The following is a 21,768-nucleotide window of genomic DNA, read 5'->3' on the forward strand; positions in this document are numbered from 1 at the left end:
CTAAAAGTTTCATGTGGTTTAATCGTTTATGTCCCTTATCCAGAATGCTCAACAACCAGATATTAAAGTAAAAGAATAATTGAATTAATGACTGGGAAAGTTAATGATTGGGCAGGAATTAGAGCAAAGGACAGGAAGGAGGAGAGGGTGCCGGGGAAGTAATCTGAATAATTTGTTAACACTAACTTACAATGCGGTGTGAGGAGTATGTATGGAACTATAGATTAAAGCTTTTAAAGCAGTCTTTAAAAGATTTTATAAGATAGTGTGCCCTGCTATTATTATCAATATCATGCTTGCCTGTGCTGGATTCCTTTCCTTCCCTCAATAATACTGTTTCAACTTAAACAGAACTAACTATTTTAATATTTACTTTTCTTTCTTATCCATAATTTTAAATGGCTGCATATGTGCATTAAAAAACTGGCAAGCATAGACTGCAAAGCAGGATTCTTGGTGTAATAAATCAATTTCCTCTGGCGTCTACAAATCAGCAAGTGATTATTAGCCATTTTATCCACCAGAGATTTTCCCCCCTTTAAACTGTTTTTTCCATTTTCGTGACCAGATGTAGAATATGATGTTTAAACCACTAAAATCCCATTTGTGGCTGTCCCTTTGAAGCATCTCTCAAAACTGGGTGAATACAGGGTTGGCACACCCATTAATTACAAGGCATGTTGCTCATTTATGGACTTGCATGGTTCTCTGATGGTTTTTCCTACGGTGTTGTTTCAAGCAGCTTGGTCTTCTCTAGGAAATATGCACAGAACATGTCCCTGCGTCTACAGAGCAGCTGTGGGCTGAACTGGTGTTTTCTGGGTTTTGTGCAGTTGCCCAAACATCAGAATCCACTTTATGGTTCTAAGTCATGAGCTGATTCTTTACCATTGTTTCCTTTTTTTTTTTTTTTTTTAACAAATGAGAATAAGGCTAGATTCAATAACAAATTTCAGTTACCTTCTAACAAAACTGGAATACTAAGATGCCTTTGTGATGAGGAAGGGAATTCTTTATAGCAGATAAGAAATCTTACTTGATTAACAAGTTTTTGATGGCCCAAGTGTTAGTCATTAACATTCTGAAGAGCTTTACAAGTGATACTTTGTACACTGTCAAAAATGATGACTTGGGAGAAATTGATACACCTCAGATTTCTCAGTTTCACCTTTTCACCTAAAGACAAGCATGTGAAAGCAATAAAACTCGAGAAAGAGGATTTCTCTGGAGGGCTGCGGTAGTGCACAAACAGTACATGAATTTCATCTTCTGGCAACTTTCTCCTCCTCGTTAACCCCAGCCAGTGTTCTTCACAATCAAAAGTAATTGGCTTTGACCAATACATGTGAAATGGGCTTGCCCACCTGTACAGAGCGCCCTGGGCTCTTTCATCAAAGTTTTTAATTAGGCTTTTTAAAAAATATTGTATTTCAACCAATTTCAATTTTTTTGTTGTGATTTCACATCCAACATTTTCGACGATCTTTTTTTTTTTTTGAGGTGTAACTGGCATGTAACATTGTATTAGTTACAGGCGTACAACATAATGATTCATAATGATTCAATGATTCAATGAATATTCAATATTGAATATTCAATATTCATATATATTGCCACATGATCACAGTAGGTCAAGTTACTATCTGTCACCATACATTGTTACAAATTTTTTTCTTTTTCTTTTTTTTTAAGATTTTATTTATTAATGAGAGACAGGGGCAGGGGCAGAGACACAGGCAGAGGGAGAAGCAGGCTCCATGCAGGGAGCCTGACGTGGGACTCGATCCCGCGACTCCAGGATCAGGCCCTGGGCTGAAGGCGGCGCCAAACCGCTGAGCCACCCAGAGATCCTCAATTTTTTTTCTTACGAGAACTTTTAAGTTTTATTCTCTTTTTTTAGCATACTAAAAAATAAAAAGATTTATTCTCTTAGCAACTTTCAAATACACAAAATAGTATTGTTAACTACGGTCAGCATTTGTACATTACATCCCTATGACTTATTTTATAACTGGAAGTTTATACCTTTTGACCCATTTCACCCTCAACACCCCCCCACACACACACACCTCCCTGTTTCTGGCAACTTACCAGTCTGTTCTCTGTATGTATGAGCTTGCTTTTAATTGTTCTTTGTTTTTTAGATTCCACATATAAGTGAGCTCATATGATATTTGTCTTTCTCTGATTTATTTCACTTTAGCATAACGCCCTCAAGGTCCATCCATGTTTTCATAAATGGCAAGATTTCTTTTTTTTTTTTTATGACTGAATAGTGTTCCATTGTGTTTATATACCACATTTTCTTTATCCATCCAGCAGTGGACACTTAGGTTGTTTCCAGTTCTTGGCTGCTGCATATGATGCTGCAGTGAACATGGGGCGTGCATGTATCTTTTCAAGCTAGTGGGTTCATTTTCTTTGGATAAATATCCATAAGTGGGATTACAGGCAAATGGTAGTAAATTTTTGAAAAACCGCCATACTGTTTTCCATAGCGGCTGCACCAGTTTACATTCTCATCAGCAGTGCACAGAGGTTCCCTTTTCTCCACGTCTTCACCAACGCTTGATATTTCTTGTCTTTTTGGTAATAACCATTCTACCTCGTGTCAGCTGATATCTCCTTGTGGTTTTGATTTGCATTTCCCTGATGATGAGTGATGTTGAGCGTCTTTTCCTGTGGTCTGTTGGCTATCTGGATGTCTTCTTTGGAAAAATGTTTATTCAGATCCTTTTCCTTTTTTAAAAAAAGATTTTTTTTTTATTTATTCATGAGAGACACAGAGAGAAAGAGAAAGGCAGAGACACAGGCAGAGGGAGAAGCAGGGTCCATGCAGGGAGCCTGACGCGGGACTCGATCCTGGGCCTCCAGGATCACACCCTGGGCTGAAGGCAGATGCTCAACCGAGCCACCCAGGTGTCCCCTTTTCCTATTTTTTAATCAGATTGGTCTTTTTGTTATTGAGTTGTATGAGTTCTTTCTATATTTTGGGCCTTACCTCTTGCCAGATACATGATGAGCAAATATTTTCTCCCCTTCAGTAAGATTGCCTTTTCATTTTGTTGATGGTTTCCTTTGCTGCACAGAAGTTTTTAAGGTTGATATCCCACTTGTTAATTTTTGCTGTTGCTTTTGGTGTCAAGTTTCAGTAATGTCGCTGCTTATGCAATGCACCCCACTCCTATGGAGGCTGCTTTTGTTTTGCAATATCCCTGATGTTTCCAGCTGCTTAAAATCCTTCTATAACTCTCCAGAACCTTCAAGATGGACAAAATGTTTTGCATGGTCATAGGCCTTTACCTTGTGGCCTCTGCATAGCTCCCTGCTACGTTCTCCTCCCCTCTATTTCCTATTCTCTCCACTTCCCTTCCCATCCCCTGCCCTAAACACACACCACTTTCTATGCTCTAGTTTACAGGCCATGTTCTTAGTGGCTCCCTCCTTGGCACAGGCTGTTTTCTCTCCCTGGGACACGTTCCCCACCAAACAGCCTCCTCTCATTTTACCAAGGTAAGTTCTACCAGTCACCAGAATTCATTATCAGGCCCCATTTCCTCCAGAAAACCCCTCACCCACTCCTCCATCCTAACAACTCCTACATCTTCCCCTTGCTCCTAAGACCTCCTCCTTCATGAGATTTGTCATGTTGCACTATAATTATCTGTTCACTTGCCCAGCTTCATCCCTAGACTGTAAGTTCTTTGTGGGCAGGGGCTGTTCTCATATATGTCTGCAGTCTCCATGCCTACTACAGTGCCTACCATGTGTACTTACCTAATGCATTTTGGATGAACAAATGAAATGGATAGATGGATGAATGAATAATGCAGGGGAGGAAAAATAATTTTCCTTCTGCCCTTCTAGGTCTTTGGCTGAGACCCCCCTATAATAAGAGACAAATTAATAGGAGAAAACTAAACAGAAGTAAATGACTTCCATACCTGCTGTACACCTGGGAGATACCCAGGAAAACCGAGTAACTCAGAATGGCACAAGCCACCCCCTTAATACCATCTCCAGCTAAAGGGAAAAGAGGTTGTTAGGGTTTAGGGTAGCAGGTTATGGGAGGTGACCAGGCAAAACACGGTAAATAAGGGCAAGATTGTTACACAGATTTAAGTCCTGGCCTTCTCTGTCGATAAGTTTCTTGAGATTTAAAGTCATCTCTCCCTGGCACAGAGGGAGGCACCCTTACAGATGGAGATTTCCCTCATAAATGAAAATGTCTCTTACCCAAGGGTAACTTCTACTCAGGTTTCAGAGCTGCTCGTGTGTCTGCTATTTCTTAAAAATTATCAGTCCCAAATCTGTATGCCAAAGAAGCATGTTTTGAGGTGGCAAGTCCTGTTCCTCTTCCATACTTTGGTAAAGCGTGTTCCCATCTGACTTCTTTACCAAATGTAAAGCCACCTGGTCTTTTTCCTGGCCCTGGTTTCTTCGTGTGTAAAGTGATAGATTAGAACTGGCTAATGTCTAAGGTCACTTTGTTTGAGGCGAAATTCTACAACAAGCTCCCCTTACAGCGAAAACTGATTCCTACATACATTAGCAAGTAAGGTCACGTGGAAACTGTGGCAGCCACCAGAATGTGCCTTGCAGACTTCCAACTGCCGGGAGTGTAATTAAGCCCGGGCCCCAGCTACAGTGCTCTTGGAAATCCATCACTGCATTTGAGCAAGGCCATGCTCCCACGGCTGCTCCTGCCAGGCCACCTTCCAGAATGAGCATGGCAGGGATACTAAGGCACCACCTTTTGCAGAAGCTCCCACTGTGCTCTGAAGGTTACTTGTGGCTCCAGGACTCCCCTCAGTGTTGCCAGACCTTCCTTAGACTTCGCAGAAGCCTTGGACGCTTCCACCCAACCTGCCTTCCATCTTCCCTTCACTCGGGTTCAGACTTCCGTGGTAGTAGGATGGCTCTCCCCAGCCCTCCCCAGCTCTCTTGCCATTTTCTCTCACAGGTGTTTCCTGTAATAACATCCTTGCACATTTAATCCCCTCGTGACTTCTGCTTCTCAGGGGATGCAGACTAAAGCAGAAACCTAGTTCAAACTGAGATTCATTGATTATGAGTCAATGACAGTGTTTTTTTTCCTAAGATTTTATTTATCCATTCATGGGAAACACACACACACACACACACACACACACACGGGGGGGGGGGGAGGGCAGAGACACAGGCAGAGGGAGAAGCAGGCTCCCCGTGGGGAGCCCAATGTGGGACTCAATCCCAGGATCCTAGGATCACACCCTGAGCCCAAAGCAGACACTCAACCCTTGAGCCACCCAGGTGCCCCCCCTCCTTTTTTATTTAAAGGTCAATGGCAGTTTTAAACTTTATACCTTACCCAACACATCTAATAACAATCTTAATCCTACTACTAGGATTAAAAAAGTGATGAGTTAGGGAACATTTACTCTGTTACTCACTGTTCCAAGCCCTTTATGTGTATTATGCCCTTTCATTGTCTCAAAAACCCTTAAAGGAAAGACCCTTTTTGTCCCCATTTTACAGATGAGCTAGCTGAGGCATAGGAAGGTGAAGTAACTTGCTGAAAATCACAGGTTCATATACAATAAAGCCAAGATTCAGACTCAGGAAGAAGACCATAGTCCTAACCATCATATTTTACAGCCACTCAACATCAGAGCTGATCCTGCTTTTTCTAGAAACACTCTTCTGCATTTGACTTTCCTGACACTACTAACCTGGTGTTCCTTTTACCTTTCTGAGCATTGCCTGTGTCTCTTTCTGGACCTTTCTCTTCCTTGGCCCACCTCTTACATACCAGTTTCCTTAGGCCTGTACCCTAAGCCTTATTTTTTCTTACACTATATACATTCCCATAGATTCAGTAACCATCTGCCTGCGGATAACTCCCAAATCCAGTCCTGCTTCCTGGACTTCCAGCCCAAATATCCAGCTTCCTACTCAGTATCTTCTCTTGGTTGTCTCTCTAATGAACTCTCAAAATTAACACGTCCCCAAGAGGACTCCTCTTTTATCCTCTTCCTGAACATGGTCCTCCATCTGTATTCCCCATTCCAGAAATAACAGCACTGCTGTCTACCCGATTTTGCATCCCTCTCACACTCCAGATCAAATGACCAGAATATGACCTCCATGAGGGCAGAGATCTTAGGTTCCACATGGTTGCTGCTGAGCCTCTAGAGATTAGCCCAATGCCTGATACATTGGAGGTTTTCAGCAAGTAAGGAATGAATGAATGCTGTAATCCTTTACCAAGTCTTTTGGTTCCGCCTTGAATCTATCCATTTTTCCCCACTGCCCCTGCTACTGCTCCAGTCCAAAAGACCAGAATCTTCCAAGCCAACTGTATCCCTGCTTCCATTCTGCCTCCATCTCATCCATTTTCCAGACTGCTGCCATGATAATATTTTTCTAAGGAAAATGTTATCAAATAACCTTCCCTATTCAAAATCCCTCTGTGCTGCCCTATTACCATTCAGCTATCAGGCCTCATGACCCTAGCTTGACCAGCACGGCACACTGTCCTGTAACACATTCCTCTCCCTCTCTTTAGTTCACTCCTCTGGTCTTCTGTTGGTTCCTCAAATACAAACGTGATGTCTCTTAACCTGAACTCATTCTGTGATGTCTGCTTGGCTTTACCTCATTTCATGTGGTTGACTTCTGTTCATCTTCCGTTACGCTTGAAGTTTGCACCCTTTGAGAGGACATCTTGGCTCCCTTCAGCCAGAGCATGTTTCTTTGTTTTATGCCTCTCTCGCTGACTAAATATGTTTAGTCCTTCTGTTACCCTCACCCTCTTGTCTAAAAGCTCATTTTCATCACCGTGAATCATCTGGGTATCCCAGTACCTAGCACAGTGCTCCATACATAATCACGTTCCATTGACTAAACGGGGTTTGGGGGGATTAGGAAATAGGTAAGGCCTTCCCTTGCAAACCTATAGTCAAGAAGTTGGCAGGGCATCCTCAAGGTTTTGGTAGATTGAAATTTAATTAAATCAACCCCACATTCCTTATAAAAATATGGAATTAAGGGCAGCCTGGGAGGTTCAGTCAGTTAAGTGTCTGCCATCAGCTCAGGTCATGATCTCAGGGTCCTGGGATTGAGCCCTGCATTGATCCTCTCCCTCTGCGCCCCCCCACCACCTCCGCTCATGCTCATTTGTTCTCTCAAATAAATAAATAAAACCTTTAAAAAGAAATATGGAATTAAAACCCCAGAGGCAGAATTGTCCCTCATATAGCTTTCCTATTTATCATGTTTTCTTTTTAAATCCAACTCCAATGTCAACATCCATTGTTAAACCTTTCTCTTCTTTCCCAGGCAGAGTTAGTTCCAAGCTCCACTCTGCTCCCCAGGCATCAGCTCTATGTTGTTAAAGAAGGAGAAAGTAAATGTGGGTGCTTTGTCAATGTTTATTGTAGGCATGTGTAGCCAGGAAACGAACTCTGAAAATCTAAGTGGAAGAGTTTTTGCAGGGTGAGACAAAGCTACATCACCTTATTCACCAAGGTTTGGGGATAGCTGTTTTTACTGACTAGTTTCAGACCTGGTCTTCACATCGTAAGGACCTCAAGACAAATGATCCAATTTAAAAACGCACAAAGGACCAGAATAGATCTTTCTCCAAAGAAGATACACAAATGGCCAATAAACACATGAAAGATGCTCAACACCATTAGCCATCAGGGAAATGCAAATCAAAATTGCAGTAAGACACCACTTCCTACCCACTAGGATGGCTGTGATTTAAAAAATGGACACTAAACAAGTACTGGTGAGAATGGAGAAATCAGAACCCTCGTACACTGCTGGTGGGAATGAAAATGGAACAGTCATCTTGGAAAACAGTCTGGCAGTTCCTCAAAAAGTTAAGCATGGTTACCGTAGGACTAACAATTCCACTCCTAGATATATACCAAAGGGAAATGAAAACATATGTCCATACAAAAACTTGTACACTAATGTTCAGAGCAGCATTATTCGAAATAGCCAAAACATGGAAACCACCCAAATGTCCATCAGCTGATGACTGGATAAATGAACGTGGTCCATCCATACAATGCAAGATTATTCATCCATAAAAAGGAATGGGGTCCTATACTATTACATGCCACAGCATGGACAGAACCTTGAAAGCATATCAAGCGAAAGAAGCCGGACACAAAAGATCCCATAGTGTATGATTACATTTCAGTGAAACGTCCAGAATAGGCAACTCCAGAGCCAAAAAGTAGATTTGTGGTGGCCAGGGATCGGAGGAAGGGGGAGATTGGGACTAACTGGTAATGGTATGGGGTTTCTTTGTGGAGGAATGGAAGTGTTCTGCAATTAGATAATGGTGATGGTTGCATACTAAAACCACTGCATTTTATTGTGTGAATTATATAATTTTTAAAATGCTAAACAAAGATTCCTACATACATCATTCTGCGTGGACTGACTAGCACTTGTTTACTCAACACACTTTATGTTCAGTTGTCTGTGGTTTCTTGTTTGGGAATTGTTAGTTAGGTGCAGACTGGGTCAAGATTGTGGTATCCCCTACACAGTTGTTGGTAATGCCCAGATTAGATTGTGACAGGGGACTGTATTATTTCTCAGTCAAAGCTCTGAGAGCATTGTAATGATACTTACCATGCTATCCTCTCTGTAGTATATCTGTTTATAATTGGGAATTAAAGAAGAGAAAAAGATTGGGTCTTTTTCATCACTCTACGTGTCTAAGTACTTTGAATAGCTCAAGTGCTGAATAAATGTTTCACTTGCAGTCGTACTTAACAGGGGACAGTCTAGCCCCCAGGGGACATTTGGCAATGCCTATAGGCCTTTTTGCCTGCCCTGACTGGAGAAGTGGGTGCTTCTGACTCCTATGGGTAGAGGCCAGGGATGCTGGTGCATGTCCTATGATGCACAGGTGCTTGGTGTTCTCCATGAAATGTCCCAGACCTTATCTTTGTGGCTTTTAACTAAAGAACCACATTGGTGGGGAGAGGCAGACCACAGGGGAAAACTGCAAGGCTGTGTCACTTCCTGACCTTGACTAAGGTATTATTAACCTGCAGAGAATTCAGTCCTTGCAGCAGAAAGCACGTGTCTGGTAAAGAGCCCAGGGAATGTTTTACATCGTATTTAACATGGAGGCAACAACCCCAGCCCCCCACAAAATACACAAGTCTTTTCTTCCAGAAGCTGGGTAGCAACCTTGGCCAAACCCTAGGTCACTAAATACCTAACTGTGAAGGGAGCTGCAGCTGTGGCCGGGCTCACTCCTTCGGGGCAGCAAGCTGCAGGCCGCAGGTCAAGGCTGGTGGCCCTCTGTTTTTACGTGACCAGTGAGCTGAGCGTGGTTTTTGCTTTTTAAGTGATTAAAGCTAAACCAAAGGAAGAATGCTATTATGTGACATGTGAAAAGTATATTAAATTCAAATTTCGGTGTCCATAAAGAAGAGTCTTCCTGAACCCAGTTATGCCCATCTGTTTGCTGTTGACTACTATTGCTCATCTGGCTGCTCTTGTGCTTAGAGACCGTCGGACCGTATTTATGGCAAAGCCTAAAATATTTACCATCTGACCCTTGATGCAAAGCATTTGCCAACTCCTGCCCTGCGGTTAAAGAGTTTAGCAGATGGTCTTCCTAGGAGGCAGTGAGGAAGGAGAACCCACCCTGGGCTGGAATCCCTGACACCTGGCTCTGCTGGGGATGTGGCTGTACCCCGTTGGGCTGGAGCCTCATCTGTGGCACGAGAGGGCTTCGCTGGAGGGTCTCTTGAGCCCTTCCAGCTCTTAACTGTCTACAGCGTGTGGAGATTCCAGTTTGTTTAGTGGGTCCCAGGTGGCCAAGGAGGTAAAAGGGTAGCATTCTTGCCTGGGACAAGGCCACAGGGCCCGGGCATCACAGCACCACACTCAGCACCGACACAGACTCAGACGCGGATCGCCACTGTCTGTACAGAACAGGTTGGAAAGTTGTCACTCTGCGGGGCTCGGAGACCAACTTCTGGCCACTCTCATGCGCCCTCGTTTTATATGATTATGTAACCCGATTCTTTTAAGCCGGGGGGAAAAAGAACCCACAAAGCTAATGACTGGGGAAGGCTAGGACCCAAAGTTCAGGCTTTCAGAATCTAATTTAGCCCTTGGGGCAGGTGTATGGAAATTCACCAGGTAATTGTCATCTCTCATTTATTGGCAGGAGCCAATAAATTTATTTTTTATTTATTAAAATAAATTATATAATTTAATAAATAATAAATTAAATAAATAAATAATATTATTTAATTTGTAATATTATTTAATAAATAATAAATAAATGAATGAATTTATTTATTAATTTATCCTGCTCATTTATTGGCAGGAGCGAGTCTCTGTTGCCCTTTCTGTGTTCTCAGTACTAACATGCAGCTCTCTATCCACAGTCCCAAGGATCGCGGACTCTCGACGTCTGCACTGCAGCCTGGGCTCTGTCGCTATGGGGCTAAGCTGGCCTGCTGCTATGGCTGGAGAAAGAACAGCAAGGGAGCCTGTGAAGGTAATTATGTAAAAACTCAGACCACCCTGTGCTCAAGTAGTAGGCCAGTGTCCTTAGTTTTTAATCTATGACACCATAAACTGTCACCGAATTATTCACCGACAGTCACCAGATCCCTTAATCTGTTAAACAGGGTAAACACGCAACTGCATGTCCCATACACGTTAGGTGTTGGTGTGGATCATGCTGGATTATAAACGGTAAAGCACAAAAATATTAGCTTTTTTTTTTTTTAAAGAATTAACAGTACTACCTTCTTTCTGTCTCTGCCTCCAACTCCTCCTCTCTACCTGGTCCAAAAATATCGATATACCACAGGTGAAGACAGAACTTGATAATATCTCGAATCTATAAAACATCAAAAGGCACCACTAACGCTCTTACATGCTCAATATCACACAAAACCTCCCACCATTAGTTTCCTTATGACAAGATGACAAGAGTGTCCAGATACTAGAAAAAAAATATTTGCAGATCATTATTGCCTACTAGATAAAGTTAGAACATTCCCCTGGGGCTTTGTCAATTAAAAAAGAGGGTGGGTCCTCACACTGATTGGATTTGTAGTGTCACGATCAAGAGCATTGTCTTGGGAAGGTCAGAATGATGTGCATAGCCCTGGGCAACGCAGGTAAGCCAGCTGAGGCTCCGCTTCCTCGCACTGTGGAGAGATTCATCCCTACTTCAGAGGGGGAGGTGTGTAAGCATTAAAGGGTAAGCTCATCAGGCAGCCCGGTGGCTCTGCAGTTGAGCATCTGCCTTTGGCTCAGGGCGTGGTCCCGGGGTCCTGGGATCAAGTCCCACGTTGGGCTCCCTGCATGGAGCCTGCTTTTCCCTCTGCCTGTGTCTCTGCCTCTCTCTCTCTCTCTCTCTCCTGTGTTTCTCATGAATAAGTAAATAAAATCTTAAAAAAAAAAAAAGGGTATGCTCGTTACCTGGCATGCATAGAAAATATCTCCTAAATCACCCTTGATTTGAAAAGACCCATAAATCCCATCCCTTAAAGTGCATGTGATGCAGAAATTAAATGTTGCTGTATTCTTTTTCTAGACATAGCACGTTGTTATTTGAAGTCACTCAGGTGGAAAGGGGCAAAACCACACGGAACGCATGATTTGGAATCCTACATTTGCATGAACCTCAGCACCTACTGCTGTAAAACTTACATGTCTCTGGTGAATAAATGAGGGCAAGCTTTGGCTTTCTGTAAGGTCTACGCTGTAACTAAATCAGAGCAATTTGGCCTTGATGCAGATGGCCAGTCACATTCTTGATGTTTTTGTGGACAATATAATACCATAGGCAGGAAATAATTTAAAGCAAGATGCTAAAAGACCAGGTGCAGGGACACCTGATGGCTCAGTAGTTGAGCATCTGCCTTGGGCCCAGGGTGTGATCCTGGGGTCCCGGGATCAGACTCCCTACAGGGAACCTGCTTCTCCCTCTGCCTGTGTCTCTGCTTCTCTCTCTGTATCTCTCATGAATAAATAGATAAAACCTAAAAAAAAATAAATAGATAAAAGAGCACATGCAGAGGCTTCGAGCACAGTGCTCTATGCACGGTTGGCAGGCTGAATTGCTCATCAGCACCCCTGCCGCCCCAGTGAGATGTTCAGGTATTAAATTGTAATGATTTTTATATCTAAAATCTATATTGTATTCTGTCCGATTTGTATGGTCCTTCTTGACGGTAAAGTCATCTGCTCCCTTAGAAGCACCGAGTAACAGGGTGATTAGCCCCTGGCTACCGGATCTCTGACTCCCAAGCCAGAGTGTGGGCTACGTGGTAATGAGTTGAGAACTTGTGTCCACCTGCCCAAACAAGCAGAGTCACACCCCGGCCTGTGAGGTCCCAGTCTGCCTGGACTTCCCTTCCATCTGTCTGTTCACCCTTCATTCCTCCAGAGGCCCTGACTCCTTGCTGGAGCTTTCTAGATCTTGGCCCCTGCCCCACCTAAATCTGCTCCCAGTGCTGGATGGCTCGGCTCTGAATCATTAACCTTCGAGTGTATGTCACTTAGCAAGAGGAGGTAAAGAGTTATCTGTGAACAAATCCCACTGAAGGGCTGCAGATGGAGGATTTGGAGGGAGAATTGAACAAGAACTTTAGCTAAAATGCACTTAAATCTCAGGCCATTTTAGACATAAACTAAATTTCCCTGTGTTGTAGGCTGGCCGTTCAAGTCACAGATCCAAAGGCTCTGTAAATTGAAAACATCTTGCTGGAGCTTTGACCTGATAGCAGCAAGGGTATTATTCACCATTTCTCTTATGTTCTATTTGGCATTGATCCTGGCTTTCCTATCTGGCCCACATTAAAAATAACTTTCCAGGGAGCAATCAAAGGTATTCAAGGCTTAAAAAAGTAAAAAATTTATTTTTCTAACATCTAAACTTAAAGCTGCATCTCTAAGAGCATATCCATAACAAAATAGACACTGGAAAGCAAAATCCTCTTTTGTCTCCAGAAGGGAAAGAATTTCGCCGAGAAACATTTTTTCCTTACCTCGTCACTTACGATTTATCCAGAGCCATAAAATGTTTTTCTGTCAGAAGTTCTACACCTATTACTTTATTTATTATTTAAAACTATTTGAGTGTCTATGTGTCTACAACACTACCAAATGCAGCAGGAGAAACAAAGATGAATGTTTATTTATTTTTAAGATTTAATTTATTTATTCATGAGAGACACAGAGAGAGAGAGAGAGAGAGAGGCAGAGACACAGGCAGGGGGAGAAGCAGGCTCCTTGCAGGGAGCCCGATGTGGGACTCAATCCCGGGTCTCCAGGATCACACCCTGGGCTGAAGGTGGCGCCTAAACCGCTGAGCACCCGGGCTGCAAGATGAATGTTTAAATCCCTGTTCTGAAGGTGCTGGGAATCTGATAGTAGACAGAAGTGAAGGATTGAAACCAAATATATGTCTAATTATTTAATAAGATGGAGCCTGATCAACTTCATGGGAGAGGCCTACCCAAGTTCTATGGAACTCTCAAAGTTGAGTGGACGTTCTGACATGGTGGGAGAAATCATTGAAGGCTTCTGGAAGGAGGGCTCATGCAAAATAGTTCTTGAAGGATCAGTAGGATGTTAACCATGGGAGAGTGGGGAAGGGGTGGCCAGAGTGAGGATAACAAGAAAGGAAGAGGCAGAGAGGGCCGATTGAGAGAACAGCAAGCAATCTAGTTTGATCATAGTGTTGCCTATGGCTAGGGAACAGAGTAGGCCAAGGGCACAAACTAAGATGGAAGCCAGGTCATGGTGCTGATACCTGTACTATATTCAAAAGGCAATAAAGACTATTTGGTGCAAGGCATGGCATGAGCAGAGCGTGCTTTTGGAATATCAGTTTAATGTCATATTTGACATCAGATTTCTTAGGAGCAGAGCCTATAAGTGGGAGTCTTGGGTCAATAATCTGTTGAGGGGTGCTCTCCAGAGAAATCTGTAAGGGAGTAAGGAAGCAGAGGAAGGAGCCAGGCAAAAATGTGGTTTCAAGAGAAGTCTAGCTTTGGCCTAATCCCACAGGGAGCTCTGGGGTGTTAATTGCATCACAGAGTTGAGTTTGTCCTGCCTGGAAAGCAGGGGCTGGGCTCTTAGACCCCGTATCAGTTAAGCACTGGGTCACAGGCTGTGGCAGGGAGAAAGGGGAGAGGAAGAGGTGCACTGTAATCTCCCAGATATCTATGGGCAGCATGATTCCCATTAGCTAGCAGAGTAGCTGTTCAGTGAATGACTTGGGTGGTAGAAGCAGGGATAGGATATTGTCACTGATTGGTTTGGGGACAAGAGAAGATAGAGATGATGGGGTTTTGAGTCCAGGTGACTGGAAGATAAATGCTGACATAACAAAGAATAGGGTGTGGGGTCGAGGGAGTAGCTGCTGGGGTCTTTGGGAATAGGCTTGCATGGAGGTAGACCTACGGTGAGCCAGGGACTCCAGGGGAAGGGAAGTAGGCAGCATTCCTGGGCCATTGTGGAGTCATCCTTTCTGGTGCTGGCTAGTTCCTGAGCTCCTACTAGATCCAGAAGCTGCTGAGGGCTCCTGACTCCCTACAGACCTCCTTTCTCCCTCATTCATTGTTCTTTTGTCCTTTGCCCTTCTTCTCTTTGGATTTTCCCTTATTCCTTTTGTCCCATCTACTGCCTTTTCTCCCTACCTCCTCCCTGTGAGCCGGACTCAGACTTCCCATCATTTTTTACTATTTTTTTCTTGCCCCCCCAACCCAGTCAAATATTCTTTGGTGTTTCTCCAACCATTTCTTTCATCAAGCAAATATTGATGGGGTGCTGAATTTGTGTCAGTTGTCTGGATACAGAAGTGAAAAAAAAACAACAAAAAACAAATTCTGCCTTTATCATGCCACCATCCTCCTCCTCCTTCTCCTCTTGATACTTCTAGTTCCCATCCTTAGGGCTGGAAGTTGCACCTCCCTGCCTTCAGTCTGTGGGTTGATCATTTTGACTGATGATACACAGCTTTAAAAATAGAATTTGATCATTTAGGAGAAAAATAGAAAAGAAAATATGGAAGGCAAAAAAAGAGGCCAGTGACGGAAGGAGCACTTGATCCAGGATTATTCTGGAGTCTCTTCCAGCTCCCACATCTACTTTTTTTATTAAATATTTTTGTTTTATATGCAAACTAGCTGATGATGGTCTGGGATGCTTTGTTTTTCTTTGAATGCCACTTGGGGGCACGGCACGGCAGTACTAAGCAAAGTTATAAACTCGCACTTTTTGGGGCGGAAGGCTGGGGGGAGTGATCTAGTTCACAAGGAAAACACTGTCCAGGGATCCCTGGGTGGCGCAGCGGTTTGGCGCCTGCCTTTGGCCCAGGGCGCGATTCTGGAGACCCCGGATCGAATCCCACGTTGGGCTCCCGGTGCATGGAGCCTGCTTCTCCCTCTGCCTGTGTCTCTGCCTCTCTCTCTCTCTCTCTCTCTCTCTCTCTCTCTCCCTCTCTGTGACTATCATAAAATAAATAAAAATTAAAAAAAAAAGATGGCTCTTTAAAAAAAAAAAAAAAAAAGGAAAACACTGTCCAGTATCCCAAAGAGGAAAACAGACTAGAGAGGAAGCAGATCATCCCTTCTCTGCCCCCATGAATTTCTCCGCCATAAGGAAGGCTGCTGAGTTGGACATGCATGCATTTTCTGTGCTGACTACTCCTGTTCTTTTATCAACAAAACACCTTTCCTTTCCACAGCTACCTGCGAACCTGGATGCAAGTTCGGGGAGTGTGTGGGACCAAACAAATGTAGATGCTTTCCAGGATACACTGGGAAAACCTGTGGTCAAGGTCAGTACTACAGGCCAGCATCCTAGTACGGACAGACGGACGGACAGACCCCCGAGCTTTCCGAAGCCAGGCGATCATTGCGGCAGGGTTTTTGATACACTACAGTGCCCGAGATGTTGTCGATTTTAAGTTGAATCTTCAAATGAAAGTGGTTTCAGAATTAGATTTTTCCATCAATCTCTTCAAGAAAAATATAAAAGTCATTCAGATGTTTTCATTAAGGTGCCAGATAAAAGGCCTTTTTTTCCTCCTCTAAAATAACTTTTTTTCCCTAAAATATTGTCATTGTGTTTTTATGCTACCAAAGTAATGCATATTTTTTACTGGAAAAAAAAACCCCAATGACATAAAAGGATTTAAATTAGAAATGGGAGTGTCCCCCTGGCCCCCAGTCCATGCTCAAACCAGCATGAACAGTTTGTCCCTGACCCCTGAAGTCAGGACAGTGCTTCTCTGCGTTGTTCCAGTTTTCCAGCGTGCACTGCCCAGGCGAGCACCTCGTGGTCTTTTTTCTGTGACGCTACAGACAGAAATGCTTCTCCTGGGCAGTTTTGCATGTCAGCACATACAGAGCTGGCTTATGCTTTTTAAGGCTGTATCCTTGGCCCTGATGCAAATGATGAAATATCATTTGTGTAAAAAATACTTTGTTGAACCATTCTCATCTGCCGGTCTCCAGTGTCTCACCATTATAGACAGTGCTAAGTCAGACATCATTCTACACATATCCCTGAACCCTTGAGTATTTTTATTTTTATAGGCTAAATGTCTAAAAATTGAATTTTGGGGTTGAATGACATGCATATTTTATGATAATTGACATATTTTAAAAGATACTTTATGACTTGTCATGAGCTGTTTATCTGAAGATCTTAAAGAGGGTATTTATACTATTGACAACAGTGGTTCTCAGCTTGGGCAGTTTTACTCCCCATTTACTTGCCAGAGAAAATACAGATCTCAAGTTAGATTTAAATTGCTGATAAACAACAGATAATTTAATAGGGTACATAGGTTTTAAATATTGCATAAGACATATGTCTCCTAAAAAAGTATTAGTCAATTATCTAAAATTCAAATTTAACTGGGCATTTTTATTTGCTCAATCTGGGAACCTTACCCCAGGGGATGTCTGGCTGTGTCTGAAGACGTTTGGGGGCTGCTACTGGCATCTAGTGGGTAGAGCCCAGAGATGCTGCTGAGCCTCTTACGGTGCACAGGGCAGCCCCATAACAGAATGATCTGACCCAAATGTTAGCAGTGCTAAGGCCAAGAGACCCTGGCTTGAAGAAACCTGCCATAATTAAGAAAGTGTCCCCAGTCCTATAATGCAGTTGAGCAAAGGGCAGCACATCAAGTTCAGCTGTCCTTAGGGCTGCCAGGGTTCCGGAGGGACAGATGGAGTCCCAGAAACGGGCAGGCAGTCCCTCCACTCTGCCCACCACCCCCCGGGGCCTTGCTGCCAAGCCCAGAGGTTAGCTACCTAAACTGAAATAGCTGCCAGCCCTGCAGCCTCAGAGGGGAACTTGTGAATCTCTGATGTCCCAACACCAGCACAGAGGCCAGCGCCCTAAGGTGCTTCTTAGAAGCACATCCACCTGCTTGAGAGAAGTGCACCAAGAATCGTGCTCTCTTAAGTAATAATCCAGCTGTATCCCTTACCCAGCAGGGTTCACACCAGAAAAACTGCTTCTCCATATTGTCTTGGATTCTGTACCAAGATGCCTTCTGCAGCGGTTTGGAATAGAGAAGATATTTTTCGTGTTGGCTTTCAATTCCCAGTAAAATATTAGTGTTGAGGGAGCAGTCTAGTTGGCTCCGGTTCTGGACTGTCTCCTCCCACAGCTTTCCTGGCCCTCTGGTGGCCTGATCAAAGTCCATGTAGATCTATTAATGGTGACAGGCCTCACCCCTCCACTGTGCTGTCTTTCCCCCAAATGCTTCTTCCAAGCGACAAGTGGATCACCTCTGATTTAGGGCCAAGTGATGGGGTATTTATGGGTTTCCCATTAATGTCCAATCAACTTTTTCCAGTTCCTCTTTTTGAACAAGTTAGAATCCATGCAGGACAAGGTAGAGTAGAGGGGATAAGCAATGGAGAAGGGCTTTCAAATATCCCACTAAGATGTCAAAAAATTCCTGTATAAGGTTCTTGTCAGAGGCGAAAGCAGCCACTTCTTTATTTTCAAGAAAGACATGCTTTGCCTGTCACCCTGCTGAATTTTGGGCTTGTGTAGAATTTGGTTCTTTGCTCCTTTCTGTATCTTCCTTGAAGGAGTTAAGCCAAGAGGCATCCACATGACCACATTTCCAAAGATAAGCTCCTCTACCCATGATCGCTTTTGAAGTTTTATTTTCCTTCTATATCATTTTTTCTTTTAATAAAAAAGTAACTCTTTTTTTTTTTTTTGAGAGAGAGAGAGAGAGGAGGGGCAGAAGGAGAGGGAGATATTCTCAAGCAGACTCCCCACTAAACGCAGAGCTCATTGCAGGGCTTGATCCCAGGACCTTGGGACCACCACCTGAGCCAAAATTAGGAGTCAGATGCTTAACCTGTGACCATCCAGGCACCCCAAAAAGGCATTCATTCTTAGTATTTAAATTCGTTTTAGAAAAAAATAAAAATAAAAAATAAATTCATTTTAGGAAATACTGTAAAGCTCAGAGAAGAAAGTCACCCTCAATCTTACCACCTGGAAACAACCATTATTGGCATTTAGAGCAGAGCCTCCCAGGCTTCCATGTCCTGCAGCCTCACCATCCATAGCTGCCTGCCAGGGCCCCCTCTGTAAGGGTGTGAGCCAACACAAGTTCGCCCAGAACAGTAACCGCTGAATGGAGGTGTTGCCGTGGGCGCCTGTCCTGGGCTGCCCAGGACAGTACTAAAGGCTAACGTGTCTACATTGTATTGCTAGCTTTTATTCAAGTCTTACACGCAGAATTGTGCATATATCAACAGCGTACTGCCCAGTGAATTTTCAAATACATCCATGTAAGCAACGTGGAAGAAACGTAATAGCCTTCCTGAAGACCCCTCCCTCTCCCCTGCAGCGGTTTGCCCCCCACCCCCAATAAGGAACTCTATCTTGACCTTTTACATCACAGATTAGTTGGGCCTGACTTTTTTTTTAAAGATTTTATTTATTTATTTATTTGAGTGAGCACAAGTAGAGGGGAAGGAGCAGAAGGAGAGGGAGGAACAGGTTCCCCGCTGAGCAGGGAACCCAACACAGGACTCGATCTCAGGACCCTGAGATCATAACCTGAGCCGACAGCAGACAGTTAACCGACCAAGCCCCCCAGGCACCCCTGTGTCTGACCTTTTTCTAAAGATTTTATTTTTAAGTCCTCTGTATACCCAGCGTGGGGCTCAGACTCACAACCCTGAGACCAAGAGCTGCATGCTCCACTGACTGAGCCAGCCAGACATCCCTTGCCTGACTTTTTTAAAGATTTTATTTATTTATTCATGAGAGACACAGAGAGAGAGAGGCAGAGACACAGGCAGAGGGAGAAGCAGGCTCCATGCAGGGAGCCTGACGTGGGACTCGATCCCGGGTCTCCAGGATCACGCCCTGGGCCAAAGGTGGCGGTAAACTGCTGGGCCACCCGGGCTGCCCCCTTGCCTGATTTTTAATGTACTCTTTCATCTCCAGCTTATTCTACTCACTCTCCCAGTCTTAAGCTTCATCCGTTGTTGCTTGGAGCTAGAGTTTGTCCAGCCTCGTTGCTATATCGTATTCCTTTGCGCGAGTATACAAGTCCTCTATCCCGCCTCCTGTCCGGAGGTGTTTGGCTTCTCTCCAGCGTGGGGCTATTAAGAACAGTGCTACAGTGATCATTTTAGTCCATGTTTTTTTGGTGGGGGCATATCCATGCCGCTGTTGGGGATCGACCCGGGAGCGGAATTGCTAGGCCATGGGTGAATGTGTCTCTAGCTAGAGCAGGTTCTACAAACAGTTTTCCAAAGTGGCTGTGGCCGTTTGCCTCCCCTGACAGTGCACCGTCCTTCGGTTTGCTCCACAGCTTCACTAGACCTTCAGAGTGGTGCTTTTACTGGCGATTGGAGAGGAGGCGAGTCATTGCCCCCATGTAACCACCCCCCACCAGCAGGGGAGGCCAACATAACTCTACATCTTGATATTATCTGATCTGGTTAGCCTTTCTTCTTTTCTGCCTCTCCCCTGCAGATGTGAACGAGTGTGGCATAAAGCCCCGGCCGTGCCAGCACAGATGTGTGAATACGCATGGGAGCTATAAGTGCTTTTGCCTCAGCGGCCACATGCTCATGCCGGATGCCACATGTGCAAGTGAGTTTCAACAGCCAGGCAGCTCATGGTCATCCTTGGAGACTTGATTGTCATACGAACAATCTTTTTTTAAAAAGGAACATCATGGTAAAATACATATAACATGAAATTCACCATTTTAAACTGTACAATTCAGTGGTGTTTAGTACACTTACAGTGTTGTACGAATATCACCACATCTAATTCTAGAACATCCTCATCACCCCAAAAGAAAACCCTGTGCCCGTTAGCAATCACTCCCCATGCTTCCTCCCCAGCACCACCACCCCCACCCCCACCCTGAAACCACTAATCTACTATCTGTTTTGGATTTGCCTGTCCTGGACACCTGCTTTTTAAAGAAAGGCTAATTGGGGAGAAAAATAAATGCTGTACATCTCTCTGTATACAGGGTTGTATGGGGTTTCCTCATGAAAATAAGCATATTGTTTTAGGAAGGTGATACATTTAATTTCCATCTCGGGACATCAGTTCTTCCCACCAACTGCCTTTCTCACGCCCCTTGCCCCATTCTCAAAGATCAGTGACTCCTGTTGGAAATACATTCCGATTCACATTCCTGAAAAGAAAAGCCCTTCTGTGATAAAGAGAAACCCATGTCCTGTGGGAGGTAAGAGTATATCCATTCATTTATCCAGAGGGAAGGCTTTTCAGGTTTACTGTTGCAGCTGAAAGACAAACCCATCCTCCCTGCCTGGCTCCCTTCCTCCCCTCCTCCCTTCCTCCCTTCTTTCCTCCCCCCTTCCATCTGTCTTTCCTCTGTAATACACCCCCCAACAAACCTGGACCTTACGGCCTCTGCTAGCTTCCTCTGGTTAGAGTTATGGACTCCCTAGGCCATCTGGGGCTTTGCTGCAGTTAGACAGTCTTGGCTGGTGCCCAGCTCGCTGCTCCCTGGGTTTGTCTTATGCTTTCCATCATTCGCAAAAGGCCCCGACACCACCAGTCACCTAGATCCTCTGTTGGCAGGAGGCTTAAGAGATAAAGCAGACATTCAAAGTCTTTTTAAAAAATTCTTATTCTTATAAATTAAACAGAAACCTACAGGAGACAAATACACATATAATAGATATTATATATAACGTAATACACAGTTGAACAAACTCTTATAAGGTGAGCACCCATGTAACCACTACCAAGAGAACTTTGCCAGAACCTCCCTCACTACCCCATCATGGGAACCACTATCTAGGTTTTTACAGTCATCACTTAACATTTTTAAAAAGATCTATGCTAGTAGACATTTTGAAACATTCCATGAAAGGCTAATCAGTGCCCCAAAAAAGGTATGTGATCCCAAATGGAAGGATAGAATTAGGTAAATTTTAAAAGAAGACAAAGAGAAAAGAGAATAAACGAGAAATGTTACCATTGGTAGGTGTTTGGTACCTTACGTTGACCTGTGTATCTCTCCTTATTCCCTCTTTGCCTATAGCTGTATGTGGAAGGGTTGCCCAGGCCTCCCTGTTTATAGCTCCAAGTGTCCCGGGAGCCCTGGATATCCCTCCTGATTTTAATACACCTGGTCCCTGGCAGTCTCTTCTGCCCACTGGGTGATGGACATGTTATGGATGGCGCTGGATAAAGGAAGTGTACTCACTGCACTTGCCTGTTGGAGATACTTAT

At 43.9% G+C, this 21,768-nt stretch overlaps 1 protein-coding gene across 3 annotated transcripts in view; it reads left to right on the top strand.

The window, feature by feature from the left end:
* Positions 1–21,768, top strand: part of EGFL6 (EGF like domain multiple 6) — a 70,170-nt gene that overhangs the window by 13,198 nt on the left and 35,204 nt on the right. For 2 of the 3 annotated variants that reach the window (XM_055339167.1, XM_055339168.1), the window contains exons 2-4: positions 10,416–10,528; positions 15,740–15,832; positions 20,023–20,142. In XM_055339167.1, the coding sequence (XP_055195142.1) occupies positions 10,416–10,528; positions 15,740–15,832; positions 20,023–20,142 (326 nt within the window). The remainder of the gene's footprint in view (positions 1–10,415; positions 10,529–15,739; positions 15,833–20,022; positions 20,143–21,768) is intronic. The other variant, XM_055339169.1, reaches the window with a different exon arrangement.

The sequence above is a fragment of the Nyctereutes procyonoides genome, unplaced genomic scaffold, assembly GCF_905146905.1.
Source record: "Nyctereutes procyonoides isolate TBG_1078 unplaced genomic scaffold, NYPRO_anot_genome, whole genome shotgun sequence".
NCBI classification, from domain to species: domain Eukaryota; kingdom Metazoa; phylum Chordata; class Mammalia; order Carnivora; family Canidae; genus Nyctereutes; species Nyctereutes procyonoides.